This window comes from Oreochromis aureus, linkage group 15, assembly GCF_013358895.1.
Source record: "Oreochromis aureus strain Israel breed Guangdong linkage group 15, ZZ_aureus, whole genome shotgun sequence".
Taxonomy (NCBI): domain Eukaryota; kingdom Metazoa; phylum Chordata; class Actinopteri; order Cichliformes; family Cichlidae; genus Oreochromis; species Oreochromis aureus.
The window spans coordinates 23,202,217-23,220,734 of record NC_052956.1 but is presented as its reverse complement, the minus strand read 5'-3'; the positions used below and the strand labels follow the sequence as shown (position 1 = coordinate 23,220,734).

General features: G+C 40.6%; 1 protein-coding gene across 2 annotated transcripts in view; it reads left to right on the top strand.

Moving 5' to 3' along the window:
* The window catches only part of myt1la (myelin transcription factor 1-like, a), an 88,425-nt gene that overhangs the window by 43,415 nt on the left and 26,492 nt on the right, over window positions 1-18,518 (top strand). For both annotated transcript variants that reach the window (XM_039599391.1, XM_039599392.1), the window contains exons 6-10: window positions 2,404-2,894; window positions 5,754-6,381; window positions 7,860-8,281; window positions 10,118-10,252; window positions 13,888-13,978. In XM_039599391.1, the coding sequence (XP_039455325.1) occupies window positions 2,404-2,894; window positions 5,754-6,381; window positions 7,860-8,281; window positions 10,118-10,252; window positions 13,888-13,978 (1,767 nt within the window). The remainder of the gene's footprint in view (window positions 1-2,403; window positions 2,895-5,753; window positions 6,382-7,859; window positions 8,282-10,117; window positions 10,253-13,887; window positions 13,979-18,518) is intronic.

Below are 18,518 nucleotides of genomic sequence, written 5' to 3'. Positions count from 1 at the left end.
CAAAAAAATGTGCTTTGTTGTGTATCTGACGGACAAACACCAAACCAGTTCCACATCACTGAAGTTGCACCATTTTTACAAACCAATTCTGGTTCATCCGTTTCACTCAACAATCTGCTTTCCCCCTTCTCATTCTCCGTTGCCGCCGTACTTTTTCGGCCATGTGCGTATGAAAACAAAGGCATTGCGCGTTTTACCCATATTCTGTCGCGATATTTCATTTTCTTATCGTTGCCTAACATGTACCGGTAATACCGGCCCAGCCCTATGCTGAATCCAAAGCAAGACTTTGCTTTGTTTAAATGTGTCATTGGTATTGTTTTCTTTCTTTTTTCATGCTTTAATTCCATAAATGCATGAATAAATAAATGTTGCACTGGTGCCTACACAGAGTAAGTAAGTAGTCTGAATACTTACGTGATTAAAAAGTCAAGATGCTGTTCATCTGTGTCCTGTGAGAGTAGACTAGACTTATCCAAGCAGGCCAAGGCTAAATATTCTTCTGACAATGAGACCCAGTGGATGATTCTCAGTCTGAACTGAACATTTCATTCGTAATAAGTTCAAAGATGTATAGAGACACGAGGTATTACAATTTAACATTTTTCCAAGGTAGATTTCTCTTGACTTTTTATATTTATGTTTTTTATATTTATTAAATTTCCAGTAGGATTTATGTGTTTCTGATTAGATTTTGCTGCTGGAGCAGTTTCTGTTACATAAATGTTGGTATGTTGCTCAGTGTGTTAAAACATTCATCTGAAGACTCCTCGTGCTGTTCACCTTACTAACAAACACTAAACATTTTATTAAAATTGTTTTCTACCTTTTTTGAATGTTTTTGTTTGCGCTCACTTGTTATCAATAGCATAATAACTTTTTGTGATAATAGCTTTTCCTAAATGCCGTGCAGACGTGTTCATGCCTACTGTACATGCATGTATAATTTGTCTGTGGAGAGGTTCACAACAAAAAAGCAACGCAGTGTATTGTCAGGAAGGGAATGAAGGAGGTATGTGCTATTGCAGACAGCAACTCTTCAAGGCCAAAACACAAAGAACTCATTCATTCAGTCATATGTTATCTCACGGGAGCAGAGATGTGTGAAAAGCTTCCATCACAGATTTCAGAGAGAGGAGGAAGGATCCAAATGCAAGACACATAAAGCGGAGGAAACTTTACAGTAGACATATAATCAATTTCAATCTAAAAGACAAAGCAGCAATCATCAGTAATAACAACACAAATAAGCAGTTGTTCCTGTTTTTGGAGAGGCTAGAGGAATGTCTCTGTTTTGTTTACAAGCACATTTTCAAAATGAATTAATTGAGACATAAATTTATACCTAAAGTTTCTCAGCACAGTGTGAAAGGTAGGAATATTGCTCATCACAGGTATCTGAGTTGCACTTGCCCATCTTTGAAGCTTGTGCATCAAGCTATATGCTACACATATATAACAGAACATTCCTGATGATGTGACAGAATGAGGGAACAATGTGGTCAAAGCGATCAATATTACAGGACTCTTAGATTTAAACTCAGTGTCACACGTCGACATCCACAACTTGAGCAGCTGCTGCAGCTGCCACTATACGGAGACAAATGAACTAAATCAGCATGCATCATATGATTAATAATGCTCTCTGCATTCATACTTTCAGTATTCTGCTTGTTAATGTTTTTAGAAAGTTTATATACCAACTGAACAGAACAGGTTACAAGGTCCCACCTTTTCAAACCCTGCTCCTTACAGAGTTTGATGTAGATACCGGTGATATTTAACATCCTTTCCAGATATGAGCCCGCGCTCTTGTAACTTAGTCAATAATTTACAATAATTAATATGGTGAAAAGCTTTTGATTTTGAGGAAGCACATAAATATAGTTGTGTTTTGTCTGTTAGACTTGTAAACATCTTATGTGCACAGTTAAACTATCTTTAAGTCAGACAGAGGTCATACTTATAAAACAAACACTTCTGACAAAAAGGCAAGAGGCACAAACAAAAAGAACATTAAGAATTACTCTTAAATTTCTCTAAGAGGAAATCAGGTGGTATTAATTATAAATAACACACCTGCCTCCTGCATCCCTTCACCTTCATTTACAGTATGACTCTTCTGGATTCATATTTCATGGTAAATTTGGAAGTTTACCTGCTTCATCGGTATGAGAGGCCAAATACGAGCGCTCTGTCCGGCCAAACTGAGCTGATTATGGCTAAGTGCCGGTATGTGTTCTGGCTCAGCAGGATCAAATGTGTTTGTCAGATTTGGCTGTTTTTAAACGTATTTATCTTCTGAATCTGTTGCAGTTTACAGCGAAAGGGCAAACAATCAAAGAGTAAATAGGAGAGCAAAGATGGATACTGATCATGTGTGTGCCCTCTGTCCCACCTCAGCATCTACGGCTGCCCGCTGGCCAAGAAGAGGAAGGCTCTGGAAAAACAACCGCTGGAACCGGCTGCCAAGAGGAGGCCCTTCCTCACCTCCTGCCCGGGTGAGTTGGAGGAGGATGCTGGCAGCTATGGCAGCTATGGGAACGAAGCCATGGAGGTGGGGCAAGAGGGGAAGGAGCAAGGGGAGGTAGTTGAAGAGGACGAGGAAGAGGATGAAGGGGAGAGGGAAGGAGATGAAGAAGAAGAAGAAGATGGCGAGGTGGAAGACGAGTTCTCGGAGGACAACGAGGAGCAGGGAGAAGAAGAGGAGGAGGAAGAGGAAGAAGAGGAGATAGAGGTGGAGAGAACAGATACAGGAATGGATGGTGAGCAGGTGGAGGAAGAGGAAGACGGGATGGATGAGGAAGAGGAGGAAGACGGCTATGACGAGGAGGACCAAGATGATGAGGGAGAGGAAGACGAGGAGGAAGAGGAGGAGCAGAGTCGTCAGCAGGGTGAGTGTGCGGTTTGTTACTTTAGTTGCTCGGATGAGAAAAAGATGAAGGACACGAGCCACGTGAGTTTTGCTTTGGTTCAGGCAGATTAAACGAGTTGCTTTTGCAGGAAGAAGAGTTTATCATTTCAGCAACCACGTGGCCTAATGTATGACTTCAGCTGTTCATCAGTTTGAGGCCTTCATTGTTGTGTTTTTCATTTCAAAATCTGCCAAATGTTTTCATTTAGTGACAGGTCGAGACTGCCTAACTGCCAAATGGTCTGACGGTCACGACCATTCAAAAACTACAGCATTGCCACACAGTGATTTTTGATCCTCTGAATCTTTTAACAGTCTTAAGTACGTTATGTGATAAAATTTCCTAAATTCTAGAGAATTTGTTAAAATTTCAGGTAATAGTACAGGACACAATACAGGACACAGACAAAATATGTTTTCATAAAAGTGAACTTTTTTTAGGTTGAATGCAAAAGTCCACAAAAGAACACAGGCTTAAATTCATGAATAGCAAATGTGAACAAAGACTAGATCACGGAACAAACAGACAACTAACAGAGTGTAGACAGGTCTATATATACTCTAAGGGTAATCAGGGAAGTGGGAAGACACAGAGGAGGAGAGAAGAATACTCAAGGAAAAAGTCCATAACAAACACAAACACCTAACACACAGAAAACTAACAAAATCCACAAATAATAAATAACACCTAGGAAACTGTCGAGACTAGTGAAAAAGAAAAATCAAACCTTGAGGAATAGTTAAGCTCAAATACAAATAAAAATTCAAAAATACATGAAAGTCAAGAACCAAACTGATCATAAAAACACAAAAAGAATTCAAAATCCCAAAACTCAAAAAGCCTGCGTCCAAAACCCACAACCGTGATGTGAATTTAATTTTTTTTTTTTAATTGGGTTACTCTTTGTATATCTAATAATGATACTGACATCTTCCTACTTAGTTATGCAATGCACCACCATTTGTTTTTAGTATTACACAGCTTTTCCAGTCCTTTGTTCCAACTTCTATAAAACACATTGCCTGTTTCAAAATGACAAAATGAGTTTATATTTGTAAAAACGCTGTGAAATTTTTCACATTCAACATCTGATGGGTTGTCCTTGTGCTCTTTTCAATTAAATATAGGACTTAAATGATTTTCAAATCACGACTTTCTCTCTTTATTTTAACACAGCGTCCTTACCCCTTTGGAAATAGGGTTGGAGAATAATCAACACTTGAGTCATTTAAAAAAAAAGGAATGTACAGCAGTGCCGTGCTGGCACTTAATTCATAAAGTGAACTGAAAATCAAGGTGGAGTGGCAGGTGGTTAAATGAAAAAGTACTGCAGTGAATAACTGAACCACTGCTGATGCATGGTTTATCAGTATAGCACATTTCAACAACGGTGAAATTCAAATTGCTTTACATAGAATACAAAAGGCCTTGGGGTAAAACAAGCAAAACGAGACAACACAGATAAAAAAAATTAAAAGGAAAAAAATTTGCAGTTTGGAGAAAAGCAACTTTTTGTTTTAATCAAAAACTGCAAGAGTTGATCCAGATGTCGAGTAGACAGAGATTGACAAGCTGCAGACTAAAGACACATACCGGGGAGTGAAAGACAGTAAGACACAGGTGAAGTCAAGATTATAATGATTATAGGAGAAGGAACAAAGGAGAAACCAAACAAGGAGAACCTTTAAAATAAAACAGAAAGTAAGTTAAAAAAGGAGAAAGAACAACCCAGAAAAACACAGAGAGCACATGGAAGGAAAAGACAGGCTCAATATTATAACTAAGCTTAGAACAAAGCGACAGAAAGAACACATGGACTTGCTAAACAAATGCTGTAAACATTTGTTGTTGTTGCACTTTTCATGAAACCGGTGCTTCTGGCCGGGACATGCCTTCAGTGTTGTGTGCCAGATATTCTGCGAGCACTGCAGCTCGATCCGTAACGGGGCCACCGTGTTTGTGCAGATTCGTGGAACTTTTCCAACCTACAACACGTAAAGATGCCAAAAAGCTGTCGAATTAACAGATGGATAAACGCAGCAATGTTGCAGATATTCAGGTCTTGTTCTGTGTCGCGCTGATGTCCACTTTTGCATGCGGTTTGCAGAAGGAGAGGACTAAGTGATGAGCGCTGCTGAGGAGGGTTTGGTAGACCAGATGCTCTGCGCTCTCCCTCCCACTTCGCTTCCTCCTCTCCCCCCAAACACCCCCTGTGTCCTCAATCGCTTCTGACAGTGCCTCACGAATAAATGGGAGAGGAGCTCTGCTGAGTTATTAACTCCCTCCCTCCCCTCCTCGTTTGCCTCCTCGTCTCGGCGGACGTGTCACATGTGCTCTGCCTCGGTTTCTCCTCCTGAGGATATTTATGGCTCCTGAATCGGAGCACCTCACACGCCTCCCTTTTCAATTTCTCTGCTCTCATTCGACGCCTCTGTCCCCAAAATCAACAGCGAGGCTTAGCGGAGAGAGCGACACTGCCGCGCACCGCTCTGGGTTGTATGTTTTTTGTGAGTAAACAGTGGATCATAATTGGGAGGGATGAAGATAATACGGGCGAGAATATAGCAGGAAGAAAAAAAAGAGTTCATCAGCACTGCTGACATGATTAGAGGATAAGGGTTTCATCTCCACTTCATCTGCAGGATTTTGATTCTATAAATGGACTGATAGTTGTGTTACCTGCAAAACAAATCACTTTCCCTCACATTTTTCACAAATTACCTGCTGTTTATGTTGAGTATAGTGTGGGTTATTGCTGGAAACTTTTCTTGGCTGCGTTGTGAGATTCCTAAACAGTATCAAAACAAAGAGATTTGTTTCTTGCTTTCCTGATTGCAGAGAACCACTACAAACCCGGTGGACAATCAAAGCTCATTCCAATTCAGAAGGACGACAACAACAACAGCTGTACCATCAGCGCCGGTAACGGGACCGGAGAGGAGTACGAGAACTACGACGAGCTGGTTGCCAAGTCACTTCTCAACCTTGGCAAGATCGCAGAGGATGCTGCCTACCAGGCCATGACCGAGTCCGAGATGAACAGCAACTCCTCCAACAGCGCCGGGGAAGACGATGACGATGAAGAGGACGACGGCAGCGAGCAGGGCGAGAGGAAGGGTGAGCTGAGCGTGGACTTGGACAGCGACGTGGTCAGGGAGACTGTGGACTCCCTGAAGCTTCTGGCGCAGGGTCACGGCGCCATGCTGCCTGAAGACGGCTACCCTGAAGACACCATGGTGAACGACGGCAGCCACGCAAATGGGCGGCCCGGCGTGGGAGTCAGGGGTCAGACTGAGGAGAGCGAGGAGGAGGTGTGTCTCAGTAGCCTAGAGTGTCTGAGGAATCAGTGCTTTGACCTGGCCCGGAAGCTGAGTGAGACTCAGCCGTCTGATCGTCCTGCCCACCACGTTCTCCACCACCAACTCCAAAACCCAGCAGACCAGCAGGGGGTGCACCTCCTGAACAGGTAGATAATCTCTTAAGAGTTCACAGATATGATTTTAAGATTAAATTAATATGCGCATTACCTCTGCCTGCCTTTGAAATATGTTGACCTCATTATTGAAACCTTTGGTCACGTTTAACATGAGCATCTACAAGTAAACAAGGAAAAACATAGTAGGTAGCCTTTAAAGATTACATAGATGGTCCTGATGGTACTTAAACATTACAGCAGTAATGCAGTAGTTCTTATGGAAGCATGGAAAGGTTAGAGGGCACTCTTCTTCCATAGACAACGGCAAACTAAAATTTGTAGTCCTTCTCATGCGTGTTTCTGTTCATAAATGGTGAGACAGAGATATCACTAGCAAAGAAAGCATAGATAAAAGTGCTTCCATGAATGGGTGAATGAGGCAAGTTGCATAAAGTGCTCTGAGTGCTCACAGTAGAAAAACGCCATAAAAGAACCGGTCCATTAAACATTTACTATCAGTAATGCATGAAGTGTGAGGATTTGCATAAACAGTGCAATGTAAAAACTGTTATGTTTTCAGTTTGGCCTGTCTCCCCCTTCAAGGCTGTCTTCCTGTGCATTTCTGGATCTCTTCCTGTATTCCTTTAATTCTTTGCCCTTGCAGCTGTCATGCTGGATCTCTTCCACTGACTCTAAATGCGAACTTCTAAGTTTAATTCCATTTTGATGCAAAGGACAAACCACAGGGATCTTGTGGGTAGCTTGGGTTTTGGGTGTGTAGGATAAAGCAAACTAAAGCACTACTCCTCAAAAATTTCAGACTATGCTATACTGAAAAATGAAAATTGCTGTTTGCTTTCTGAGCTGTAGCCTCAGACCCGGCTCTCATTTATAATGATGATCCTCAAAATAAAACTCAAGGTGATACAGAAGTCAGACGGTGAAGTATCAAATGTGTATCTGCAGGGGATCGTTCTGAAAATAATGCTCTGCATGGTCCAGAGGTGCACAATGAGACAGCCTTGAAGGGGAGGTCACATTAATCAGTTTTTTGTGGGCATGGTCAGAAGACCTTTGATTTATTTTTATATTAGTCCTCCTTTTTAAATGTGAAAATGTACTTTCACAAACTTATTAAATATTACATTTTTATATTTATTAAACATTCAATTACAGGTTTCATTTGTAAGGTTGCAGGATCTCCTTTTGACTCCTTTTAAAACATAACTTTATCCTTTTTAATATTTGATAACATTTTTTACTTTGACTGTTGAGCATACATTGTATAGGTAGCTTTGCCTCTTAAACCTCAAGGCAGCTCAGTCCAACAACAACAGTTCCTAAATTATTTCAGAAAGTTTTTTTTTATAAAATCAAAACTGTAATAAACTTTTTTGTAGAATACAGCTGAACTGGCAAAATTGTGACCCATCATTCAAGTTCATTTAGTTGAACAAGTTAGAAAGGAGATATAAAACATCCTTTTGATAGCCTTTCCACATATTCGCATCTTTTGTGCAAACGCTCAGGTATGACAGCTGCCAGCAGGGTGCACAAGACGAGCCCCGGTCTCTGGAGCGCAGCTACTCCGACATGGTGAACTTAATGAAGCTGGAGGAGCAGCTAAGCCCGGCGTCCCGAGGCTACCCGACCAGCTGCAGCCAGGAGGGCGACGAGGACACCACATCTGTGGCCTCCGACCGCTCGGACGAGACCTTCGACATGGCTAAGGGAAACCTGTCGCTGCTGGAGAAGGCGATCGCACTGGAATCGGAGAGGGCAAAGGTCATGAGGGACCGGATGGCCTCGGAGCACGCGATGCCCCGTCGGGATCACCACCACCATCATCATCGCGGCCACGGCGAGCACAGCCCAAGGCTGAGTAGCGCTGCAGAGGAGCGCAGGTCCAGGATGCAGCAGGATGGGTTGAAGAGGGCATACTACCCTAAAGGTAGGCAAGAAAAAACCCACACACTGACCCTGTCTGTATTATTATCGATCTGCGCTCGGCAAACTTGGAAAACTATACTGTAGTATATGTTGATTTTCCATGTTCCATGTGTCAGGTCTGTTAAGTAGTTTGGAGCCAACTTAAGGATATCTTTTAGGTGTTACTGCTGTTTCGACTTCCAGCGTAAGATGTTGTGTAACACGTTTAAATTGGAAACATTCCTTCATGTTCACGAGGAGTCTTTTCTTCATTCACACAGTCCTGCATCTGGTTTTTCATGCCAGGACTATTTTTACCACAAAAGCCTGGACACTGAGAAGCGAATTTAGTTCAGTCAGTCCTCTGTAGCTCGACACGATCACGCTGCATCTGATCAAAATAACTTCCTAAAAGAAATGTGGCTTTAATTCAGCAGTAAAGCTTATATGTGATGGTAATGAATAGGATTCATTATGTAGTGGTTTTACTTCCATGTTTCCTCTTTTACTTAAAACTGCTGTTTTGCTCTTTGTTCTACAGTAAGTTTATCTGCTGTGTATGTATGTAAGCACTTTGTGGCTCCTGTCTGAGAAATAGATATTGCTTGCATTCCTGCTTCTTCTAACTTATTACTATATTCACAAAGTTGTCAAATGATCATGCTTCTCTTTAAATTCTGCCAGTTTCCCATCACCTTTTCACATCACATTTAACCATAGCCATATTTAACTCAAAAATGTTGACCCCGGGTCAGCAGAGAGGGAGTTTATCTTGTCTGTCTGACTTATTGAAACCCTCAGTACAGCGGCAGCCAGGGGCTATTAGTGCTGCAGCAGGAAAAAAATAATACATAAAAGTAACTTTAATGTCTTTTCCTCCCTGATTTGAGCATTTCTACGGACACTGTTGGACTGAATGAGTTTTCTGACCTCTGGGCTTGGTTAAAATCCCGCTGTGTTATTTCAGAAATGTTGTACATGGCTGCAGACGAGGTAATGGGCACTCATTTTCTGCATTCAGGGCTATACACAATTTTGTCTTTTTTTTATTTTGCAGATGCATGGTTTTCCACTGACAGCAGCTTATGTTGTTAAAATAGGCCGGTGTGGGAACATCAGACGGCCAGCTTGTCAGGCATGAGTAATGGCAATCTGCACGGCCCGTTAGAAGAGCAAATCTCATCTGTGGGACGCTATCTGCGGCCTATTTCTCCAAATCCACTCATATACAACCCCACCACCACTGGTAGGGAGTCTGCACTGTGCAGTTATCATCCTCACTACAGACTCAGATGGGCTTCAGACTGTTTCATTAGCACAGGGAGAGTCTTTGTTAACCCATAAGAAGCTGTTATTAGTCCAAAGGAAGGCTTTTATTATGATGTCTGGATCTGTGCAAGGACAGCAGACCTATCTCTCGCTTCACCTATTCAGCCTGATATTGTGGTTTCTTGTTGGGAGGGGGCCTATTTTGTTCTGTTTGTCCCGACTTAGTCAGTGATTTGTAGCATGCACACCCAAGTGAATCTCATCCGTGCTTGCTAGCTGAGGTAATGAGTTATCTATGTAGGAGGATGATGCTTAATTCTGCATGATAAGCTCTGATTGATCAATTGTTTCTTGAACCAAATGAAGCAGCCATCAGTGGGTCCAATATCACACCTACAGTGTTTGCCTTGCTAAACAAATCTGAGTTGTGGGTGGTTTTTAAGAACCAGGCTACTGGCCAAATCCATGAGCCATATATGATCCGTGTTCAGTCCTTTCATGGCCAAAAACTGCTCCGACACTTGGACGCCGATTACCTGTTGACTCAATTCCACCTCCGTCTAATTTTCGCTGCCCCTTGTCTTCACAGACTCTTCCAGGGGAGAGAAGAAGGAGAGCAAGTGTCCGACTCCAGGCTGTGATGGAACCGGTCATGTGACGGGGCTGTACCCGCATCACCGCAGCCTTTCTGGGTGTCCCCACAAAGATCGTGTCCCACCTGAGAGTAGGTCCCTCTGCTTGCATGTTGTGCTGCATTGACAACACAAACTCAGTAGCAGTCGACAAGTCATTTCACCCAGAGCGGTATTTCAGTCTTTTGGTGCGGGTGGTGGTTTTAAGTGTGCAGACATTTCTCAAAGCGCTCTGGAGGCAGGAATCACCTTATTGGTTGAGTAAAACCTCAGATGACAAGGACACATTTACTGAATCTCCAAACCGTGGCCTGAATAATAAAAGGTACTTTTATAATTATGCAGTTCATTTTTAATGTTCTGCTCTATAAAAAGAAGGTTTTCTTGAAAATCCTGAAAAATGATCAAATCACTGAACAAAACATTCTTGGCTACATCAGAAGCACTGAAATATCGTCATAGCCTAAAATGTCTTTGTAGATGCTCAATCACCCAGGCCACAGTGGTCTTAAAGCTGGACTTGAAGGCAGTTGGACTTCTTTTCAACTTCATAAAGACATCTCACCATTTCTCAGAGAGGTGTCTGAACATACAGTGGAGTCCCAAGTATTTAATATTAGTCACACTTTGGCTCATAAGAGGATGAACTACATACATGATGACAGGAGAGGTCAGCAACTCTCAGGGTTGCTGACGGTAACCATAGACCATAGGTAACAGTGACCAATGTTTATCCCATAATAACTTGTAATGATAAGAAATGGTGACAAAGAGTCTGCAAAACCAACATGGTATCAAAAGAAATCCAATAATGAGTCTAATTCTTAAATTTAGTTAAAAAGAAGTAAAAAGATTCTCTGCATCTGCTGTTCACTGCCACATATTTGTAATACAACATGAATAATGAATTCTAGTTTGTTTGATGCTTGATGTGACTACAAAGTTGGCAATAAAGGTAGCTGCGCTTCAGTGTCACAAACCCCTTTTTTCTGTTGTGTTACATTAACGATTGAGCTGAATCGTGTTTATTTAGCTGCGCACTTTGAGGTTTTACTCATGCAGTCAGATCATTTCTGCCTCTCTGAGAGTTATATAGAACTGAGAGCACAAAAAAAATTTCATATCAGACATCTACCCCACAAATTTGCCCTTTAATATCTTAGAAAAACAAAATCCCATGTCTCTGGGACCAAATGGAAATAATTTACTGTTTTTGTTTAGTTTTGCTTCTAATTTGAGGAGATTTAAGGAATAAATGCTGACTTCAAATGACTTGTTAGATGATTGCATCACAGTTAAAGTCGGACAGTGCTGGCAGTGTTGGCTGTTCACCATCATGCATCTGTCCTGCATGAGTCTGCATTTGTGTTCTGTCGTGTTGGATGTGTTAGATAATCTGGGTTTGACTTTGTTATGATCACGAAGATTTGTGAACGTCTTGTCTAATCATCATGCGCGACTGAGCTTGCTTAACATATGTTTGATCAACCGAGAAGGTAGACCTTGATTGCTGCCAAACATTATCAAGGTTTTTGAGTTTCAAAACCAACTGAGCTTTAAATGTTTATACATATATATATATTAATGTAAATTTCATTTCTAGCTGTTAGAAAGTCTCTAAAAAAAGTATCTTAATTATCTAAAGCAAACATACTGCAGTGCTGTTGTGGACACAAAGCTGCTTCTGTTCATACTCATGTTTACTGTGGCACCAGAAATAGTATTATCTTTCTTTTTTTTGGCTCAATTTTGTGAACTGCTTTACTTTCTTTTCATTCTCCTCATCGCGTCTGCCTGAAGTCTTGTTTTGATTTCTGTGTCGCTGTTGTAACGTGAACAGCATGAAGAATCAGTTTGATCAACCTACTGACTAAAAAACCTGAAAAAAAGACCTACATGAAATTACTTCTAACCATCTAAGCCTGCTTGAAGCATGCTCACTGAACTCACAGGTACAACATTACATTAGTTTAGATGAGACTTCATTCACCCTTGTGGAACAATTGAACACATAGACTGTATAAAAGGTCGATAAGACATCAACAGTTTGTTAGTCATCAGTGATGCATGCCTAGAGACTGGTCAGTGACCCTCTAGTACCTAACGGTCACTAAGAGAAAAAAAAAAGGATATTCCCAAAGCTGTTTGGGAAGTGGATGCTGGAGTTTGCAGGCTGTAGCTAAGTAAAAAGGATGCAAAGAAGGTGCTGCACCAAAAACCTTCTTGCTTTGGCTATTTGCAGAGTACCACATTCACCCACAGTTTGAATGAAAGATGCCAAGTCTGCAAACACTCAAAACTGAAACTCAAAAATGTGTGATGCAAACTGGAGACAAAGACCATTTCATGCCTTACTGCTGAAATCAACACATTTCACAATGTGCAACTTTTGCTCTGAAGGTGGATGTTCTCTGTTTCCAGTTTTAATCACAGTTTTTTACAATTTCCCAACATTTAGCGATTAGTTGGGGAAGGCTTGCAGATAAATTGGCAATCAAAAGGTTTTCAGTGTGGCACCTTATACCTCTTTGTAACAAATTTCACCCAGCGACATCCAGCTATCTTGACCAGCCACTCGTCAACCGGTAGGGGAATACACATTTTCTAGGCCTGCATGACTGGGCCTCAGCAGTCAGTTTCACAGTGACTAGCAGGAACCACTGACAGCGACTGAGCCAATCAGAATACTCATTTGTCCCTAGCGACCGGTGGTTGGCAGGTGGTTGCCAAGCAGTCTCTTGTCCTCTGTGAACGAGGCCTGTTCAGAAGCCTTGCGCTGAACATTTTGGCTTTTAGCATCGTGTTGTTTTGAGACCAGACACGGTGAGAGAGGACCGTATTTGATCTGTCAGTCACAAGTGAGCCCTTCTGTAAATCATGCCCCGTTTTATCATTCTGCCTATTTTGTGATTTGTAAGTCAGTCTGATATATAAAACAAAAAGAAAAATGCAGCAAAAAAATTCAGCCTGAACCTCCCAAATGAGACTTCACATCCTTTTTTATATAGAGCTTATCTTCTGTATGCAATAAGGTAAAAATGACAAAAAGAAATACCTGCATGGAGAATACAGAAAGATATTCAGACATACAGGTAATATCTAGAAACTGTATATGAAGATTATACATATTTAAAAAAAACGATCTGAAACAGAATTTTAAACCTTCATTTATTACTAGACACATTCCTCTTCCTCCTGCGGAGTCATCATCCGTCCTTAACAGTGCATGACGAACTACTGCATCCAGGACAGTCTCAACTCATGAAATTTCATGACATGACCGCAGTGATCAAAAGGCAAATGAGAGCTGTGTTTCTTCAGTAGGAAGGGAATACTTGGGGCAATCATAACGACAAACGGAGAGCAGTTTAGAGGAAAGTTAGTGGGGAAAAAGGCAAAAAACACAACACATTTACCTTAATCTTTAATGATTTTTGTGACAAAATAAGCCCCATGAGGAGGCATGTTTCTTAAACCGATGCAAAACATGAAGCACAGCTGAATCTGAGGTGGCTACAAGGCAAACAAAGAGGAGAACTGACGACTTCCTGCTGTTGACGCACTTTGTCTTAGCGTTCGTGCCCGTTTTGTGAAGTTTCTTGCCCACTGTCGCATCAGTCGTGCAGCTGTAATCTGTGCATGCCTAACCGTCGAGCTGAACACCCGTTAACTCTCCTGTCTGCTCCTAACCCTGGCTGTCTTTCTCACCTTTTCCTCTCTGTCAAAGTCCTTGCCATGTATGAAAATGTTTTAAAGTGCCCTACTCCTGGCTGCTCTGGACGGGGTCATGTCAATAGCAACAGGAACTCGCATCGCAGGTGAGTGAGTGGCCTTTAGCCGGGCCGCTATCAGCTGATCCACACCTCCATCGTACAGATATCGTCAGTGTGTGTGTGGTTTCAGGAGCACATCTCCAGTCAAGCTACTTGCTGATGCTTAGGTCCCGTACACCATAAACTCTGATATGTTTGCTTTGGCTGAAAGGATTCTGAAAACTCATAACATGAAGTATTACTTATTTTTATTTTTGTTTATTATTATCATTTGTTAGTGTGCAATACGTAAGAAACATTTACAAAGAAACAGGGATTTAAGTAGGAACTGATAACTTATAGTTAATGGTATGATATGAATGGCCTTAATTCTTTGGAAAGTTAAAAACATGAAGTTTTTACATTACATTACTGTACCCCATACACCACACACTCACAGAAACATTGGTTTTATCAGCATTTGACCACCATTTCTGAACAAGTCCACAGACTGGGCATCATTAATCGCTACAGGGGGTTTGGTCATGGACCCCTGCTGTTAGCTAAACCCTAACAGAAATACTGGAAACTAAGAATCAAAGTCTAACCACAGCATAAGCTAAAAAATAGTCACAACACTAAATTGCCTCTGCAGAAGTGTTCATTACTTATAAAAAGTAAGTATATAAGTGAATAAAAACACAAGTATGTGCAACTTTACTCCTCAGTATGAAGAAAAAAAGTATAGATAACATAATCTAAGTAAATAAACTTCAGTGTTCCCTCTGTGTGGTTCACATAGTCCAAAAACTTGGAAGTTATGATGACTGGTAACTCTAAATCACCCCTAGGCGTGAATGTGAGTCTGATTGGTTGTCTGTGCGGTTATTAAAAATAGCTCTCTGATTGACTGGGTCACCCCACCCCTCTCCTAGTATAAGCTGATTTTGGCTCCACCACCCACACAACTCACTACAGGGTAAGAAGATGTAGCTAACAGATGGATGGAAGTATCAAAGTCCTAAATGCTGGAGTGCAAGTGAAACTCAAGTTATAAATAAGTATTTCAGGTTTTGGACGCACATTATGAAACACAAAAATGTGTTGAAAATCCAGGATTAAAAACTGTGTTAATGCACATGCTGCTCAATTTCACCTGTAGTCTGTATATAAAAGATGGACAGAGCTCCTGTGACATCACCCACTTGTTTATAAAGTGCTATTCTGGGGCTTTGCTGACTCTTTCAAGCTGTTGGGTGGCTGTTGTTGACTGTTTGGTGCTATATAAATAAAATTGAACTGAGACTTTGTTATTAGCTAGCTTGGTCCTCAGAGTCCTTATAATTCTTCTTCTAGACTTTAATATTAACAACTTTATTTATAAAGAATGGAAGAAAGTACAAAAGTACTTTAGTACAGTACAGTCCAGAATTACACCTCCTAAAGGGATTATTAACTCTGTTTGCAACATGTATGCCCCAAATGTATAAAAAAGTAAATGAAACACATAAAAATTAATGAATTACAAATCAAAATAACTAAACGAACACATTCTTGGTCTTGATGCTACACTCAGAAAGCAAAGGGCTATAATAAATTGTATTTATAAGTATAGCAAATTCCTGGCTTAGGCTTTTTTCACCCATTTTAGAAACCTGAATATGGAATTTAATATTTTTTTATTTATTTTAATATAATGGAGGAGATTTAGTAAAGCAGAATTTACATTTGATTATATTTAGTTACGGTGATGATGATGATGATGATGACGATGATGATGACGATGATAATATTGTTGACCAGGAGTTCCGTTTTTCAGTATTACTCCAGACTTGATCAGGTGCATCCAAAGGCTGGAGACACAGATATCTTCAGTTGCAGACTATTAAAATTAAAGAACGTCTCTCACAAAGTTTTTGAAGTGTTTCTTATTATCTAATTGTTAGTGGGTTATATTATTTGTCATGTGTTATAAATGCTTCAGAAAGCACTAACAGCACAAGCATCATCATGAGGTCCAGTTGAGTGAGTACTTACCTGTCGCTCAGGGCAGAAACATCCAAAATAAGACAAAACTTTAAGTGTTAAAAAAAACATTAAAAGATTCAACCTTTGTAGAGTTGATTTAAAGGGAGAAAAATGCTAGAAAGAACAAACCCAGTTTTTGTAGCTGCCTGTAAACATGGACATTTTAACATGGGAGGTTATGGGGATTGAACTAATTTTGGGGGGCAGCCTCAAGTGGCCATTAGGGGAACTGCAGCTTTTTGGCAAGGTGGTTTCATTTCTCATTTCTGGATGCTTCTGGTTGGTTATTGCTTTGTCCTTAAAACTTCAGAAATATAAATTAGTGCTCAAAATAATTGTAGAATGTGAAATCACAATTAGTTTTTGTGTGTTTTACCTGCCACTGTGGGAGTTTTTCTCTAAACAAGAACAGTTTGCCAAAACAGTTTTGGCTTTTAACTCAACTCTGGCACCAAAAAAAGTCAAATTTTCTTTCAGCAGCATGCAAAATGTTGTAATGTATTCCGGTTTAGGTGGAATTGTGGAGAAGGGACTGGAGAAGGAGAACCTGCATCACATCAGCGGTTCAGCTGTTTAACAGGCACAGCAGAGCATGAAGTGCAGGCAGCACACATATGCACACACACACACACACACACACACACACAGATACATATTTTTGAATTATGTAAAGTGATTTGCTCACACATACGTAGAGCTTTAGATGACACACTGTTTCATTCACACACACACACACACACACACACACACAGTCAGACACTTACAAATTAGCTCACAGACAGCAGCACACGTGTGCTGGCAGACAGAATACACACACACACACTCAGACGTGGCTGCAGGGTGTGTTATGTAGCACAGCTCCACTGGGAAAGGAAACAAAGCACTAGCTAGCTAGCTTAGCTACTGTTAGCCACCAGCTTTCATGTCTGGCAGTCACCATGGAAACGCCTTCATAGCAGCAGCAGTAGCGGGCACTGCCGTGCTGATCTGTCACACACTACTCACACAGTAGCCCTGCCATGCTTTAAAACAAGTGTGTGTGTGTGTGTGTGTGTGTGTGTGTGTGTGCGCGCGTGCGTGTGTACTAACGACGTTTCATAGCCTCTGTGGGTATGAAGCAATTAGGAAAAGCCCAAAGTGGCAGGAGGGAGAAGCCACATCCCCAGCCAATCAGCTTCTCCTTTACCCCTGTTTGCACCACATGAGGGTCAGCAAGTCACACATTTTAATGACTGGTACATCTCAGAAGTACACAGGATGGAATTTTCGGTCCAACATCACAAATTTTCTTCTGTTTATTGCAATTTTAATTTGTTTTTAAAGAAATTTGATTGTTATGATTGTTGATAAAATTTAATTATTTTTCTCAGAAGACCAAAAGCAGCTGCTTAATGAATGTAATCTAATCTATCACACAATCAGTCAATCACTGCAGCGGCTGATGAGCAGGATTAGATTTGTGTTTCTGCTTCCTGTGAGGTTACACTTGGTTAGGGATGAAAAACAAATTTAATGATTAAAAAGGGAGAAGGTGTTACCTTTTAACACTTATCACTGGGAGTTGGTGTGAAGTGACAGTTTTGTTAAGTGGAAGTGTCTTGTGGGACAGATAACCACAAACTCTCCCGAATAACTGGAGAAAACTGTGTGTGTGTGTTGTTAGTAAAGAGGCATCCGCTAAGAACTAATAATTTAGTAACTTATTCAAGCAAGTATTCAGTTGCTGTATAAAGAGTCACGGGAGTAGATCCAGATCCAGATACAAAAACTGTAACAAAACAAATTTCCCACGTGTGGGACTAATAAAGGTTAGATTATTTTATCTTATCTTATCTTAAACTCTAAAGAGCCTGATGTAGAGTGACCAGTGAAATAAAGACAAAGATTCTGGCACATATGGAACATGTTATTAAGGCTGCGAGGAAGTTTGAATTGGTTCATGAAAGAAATATCATCAGTTACGCTCAGTTTGGAGCTTTGCATGCAAATCAATTCATAACTTTTATGAAATGTTTTTTTCTGTATTTTTGATATTCTGTCTATCTCCATTAAAATGAAACTACCACAGGAATATAAACAGTTAATTTCTTTGTAAGTGAGCAAACTTTAAAATTCAGCAAGGGATCAAATAGTAATTTTCCTCACCACCATAACTTAATAAACACACATAAAGTATGCAGGTTAGAGGTTTTGCCGGTGATCGTGTGAAGGAAAAATATGCCAAATCTGAGCTGCTGTTCTGTCAGCTAATCATCTTTGATTATTAGTTGTTTAGTCACTTTTGTAAATTTGATCCAGTCAAATATGTGAAATGGGAGGACAATAAAGAGATAAAAAATGCTGTCACCTGGTCATTTTCATACCCTCACTTAGTTTCTAGTCTCCACTTTTACTAGCCTCACATTAGTGTTTTGGCCATCACTATGTTGATGTTTTTGGAGCGAGAGAGTAGACTGCTAGGACATCAAAGAATGCATAGACAAAGATACCCGGTCATAGCTAGTGCTAATTAACAGCCCAATAAAACAGGAAAATTTATTTTCTTGCAATTTTCAAACTACAACTTATTTTAAAAGGT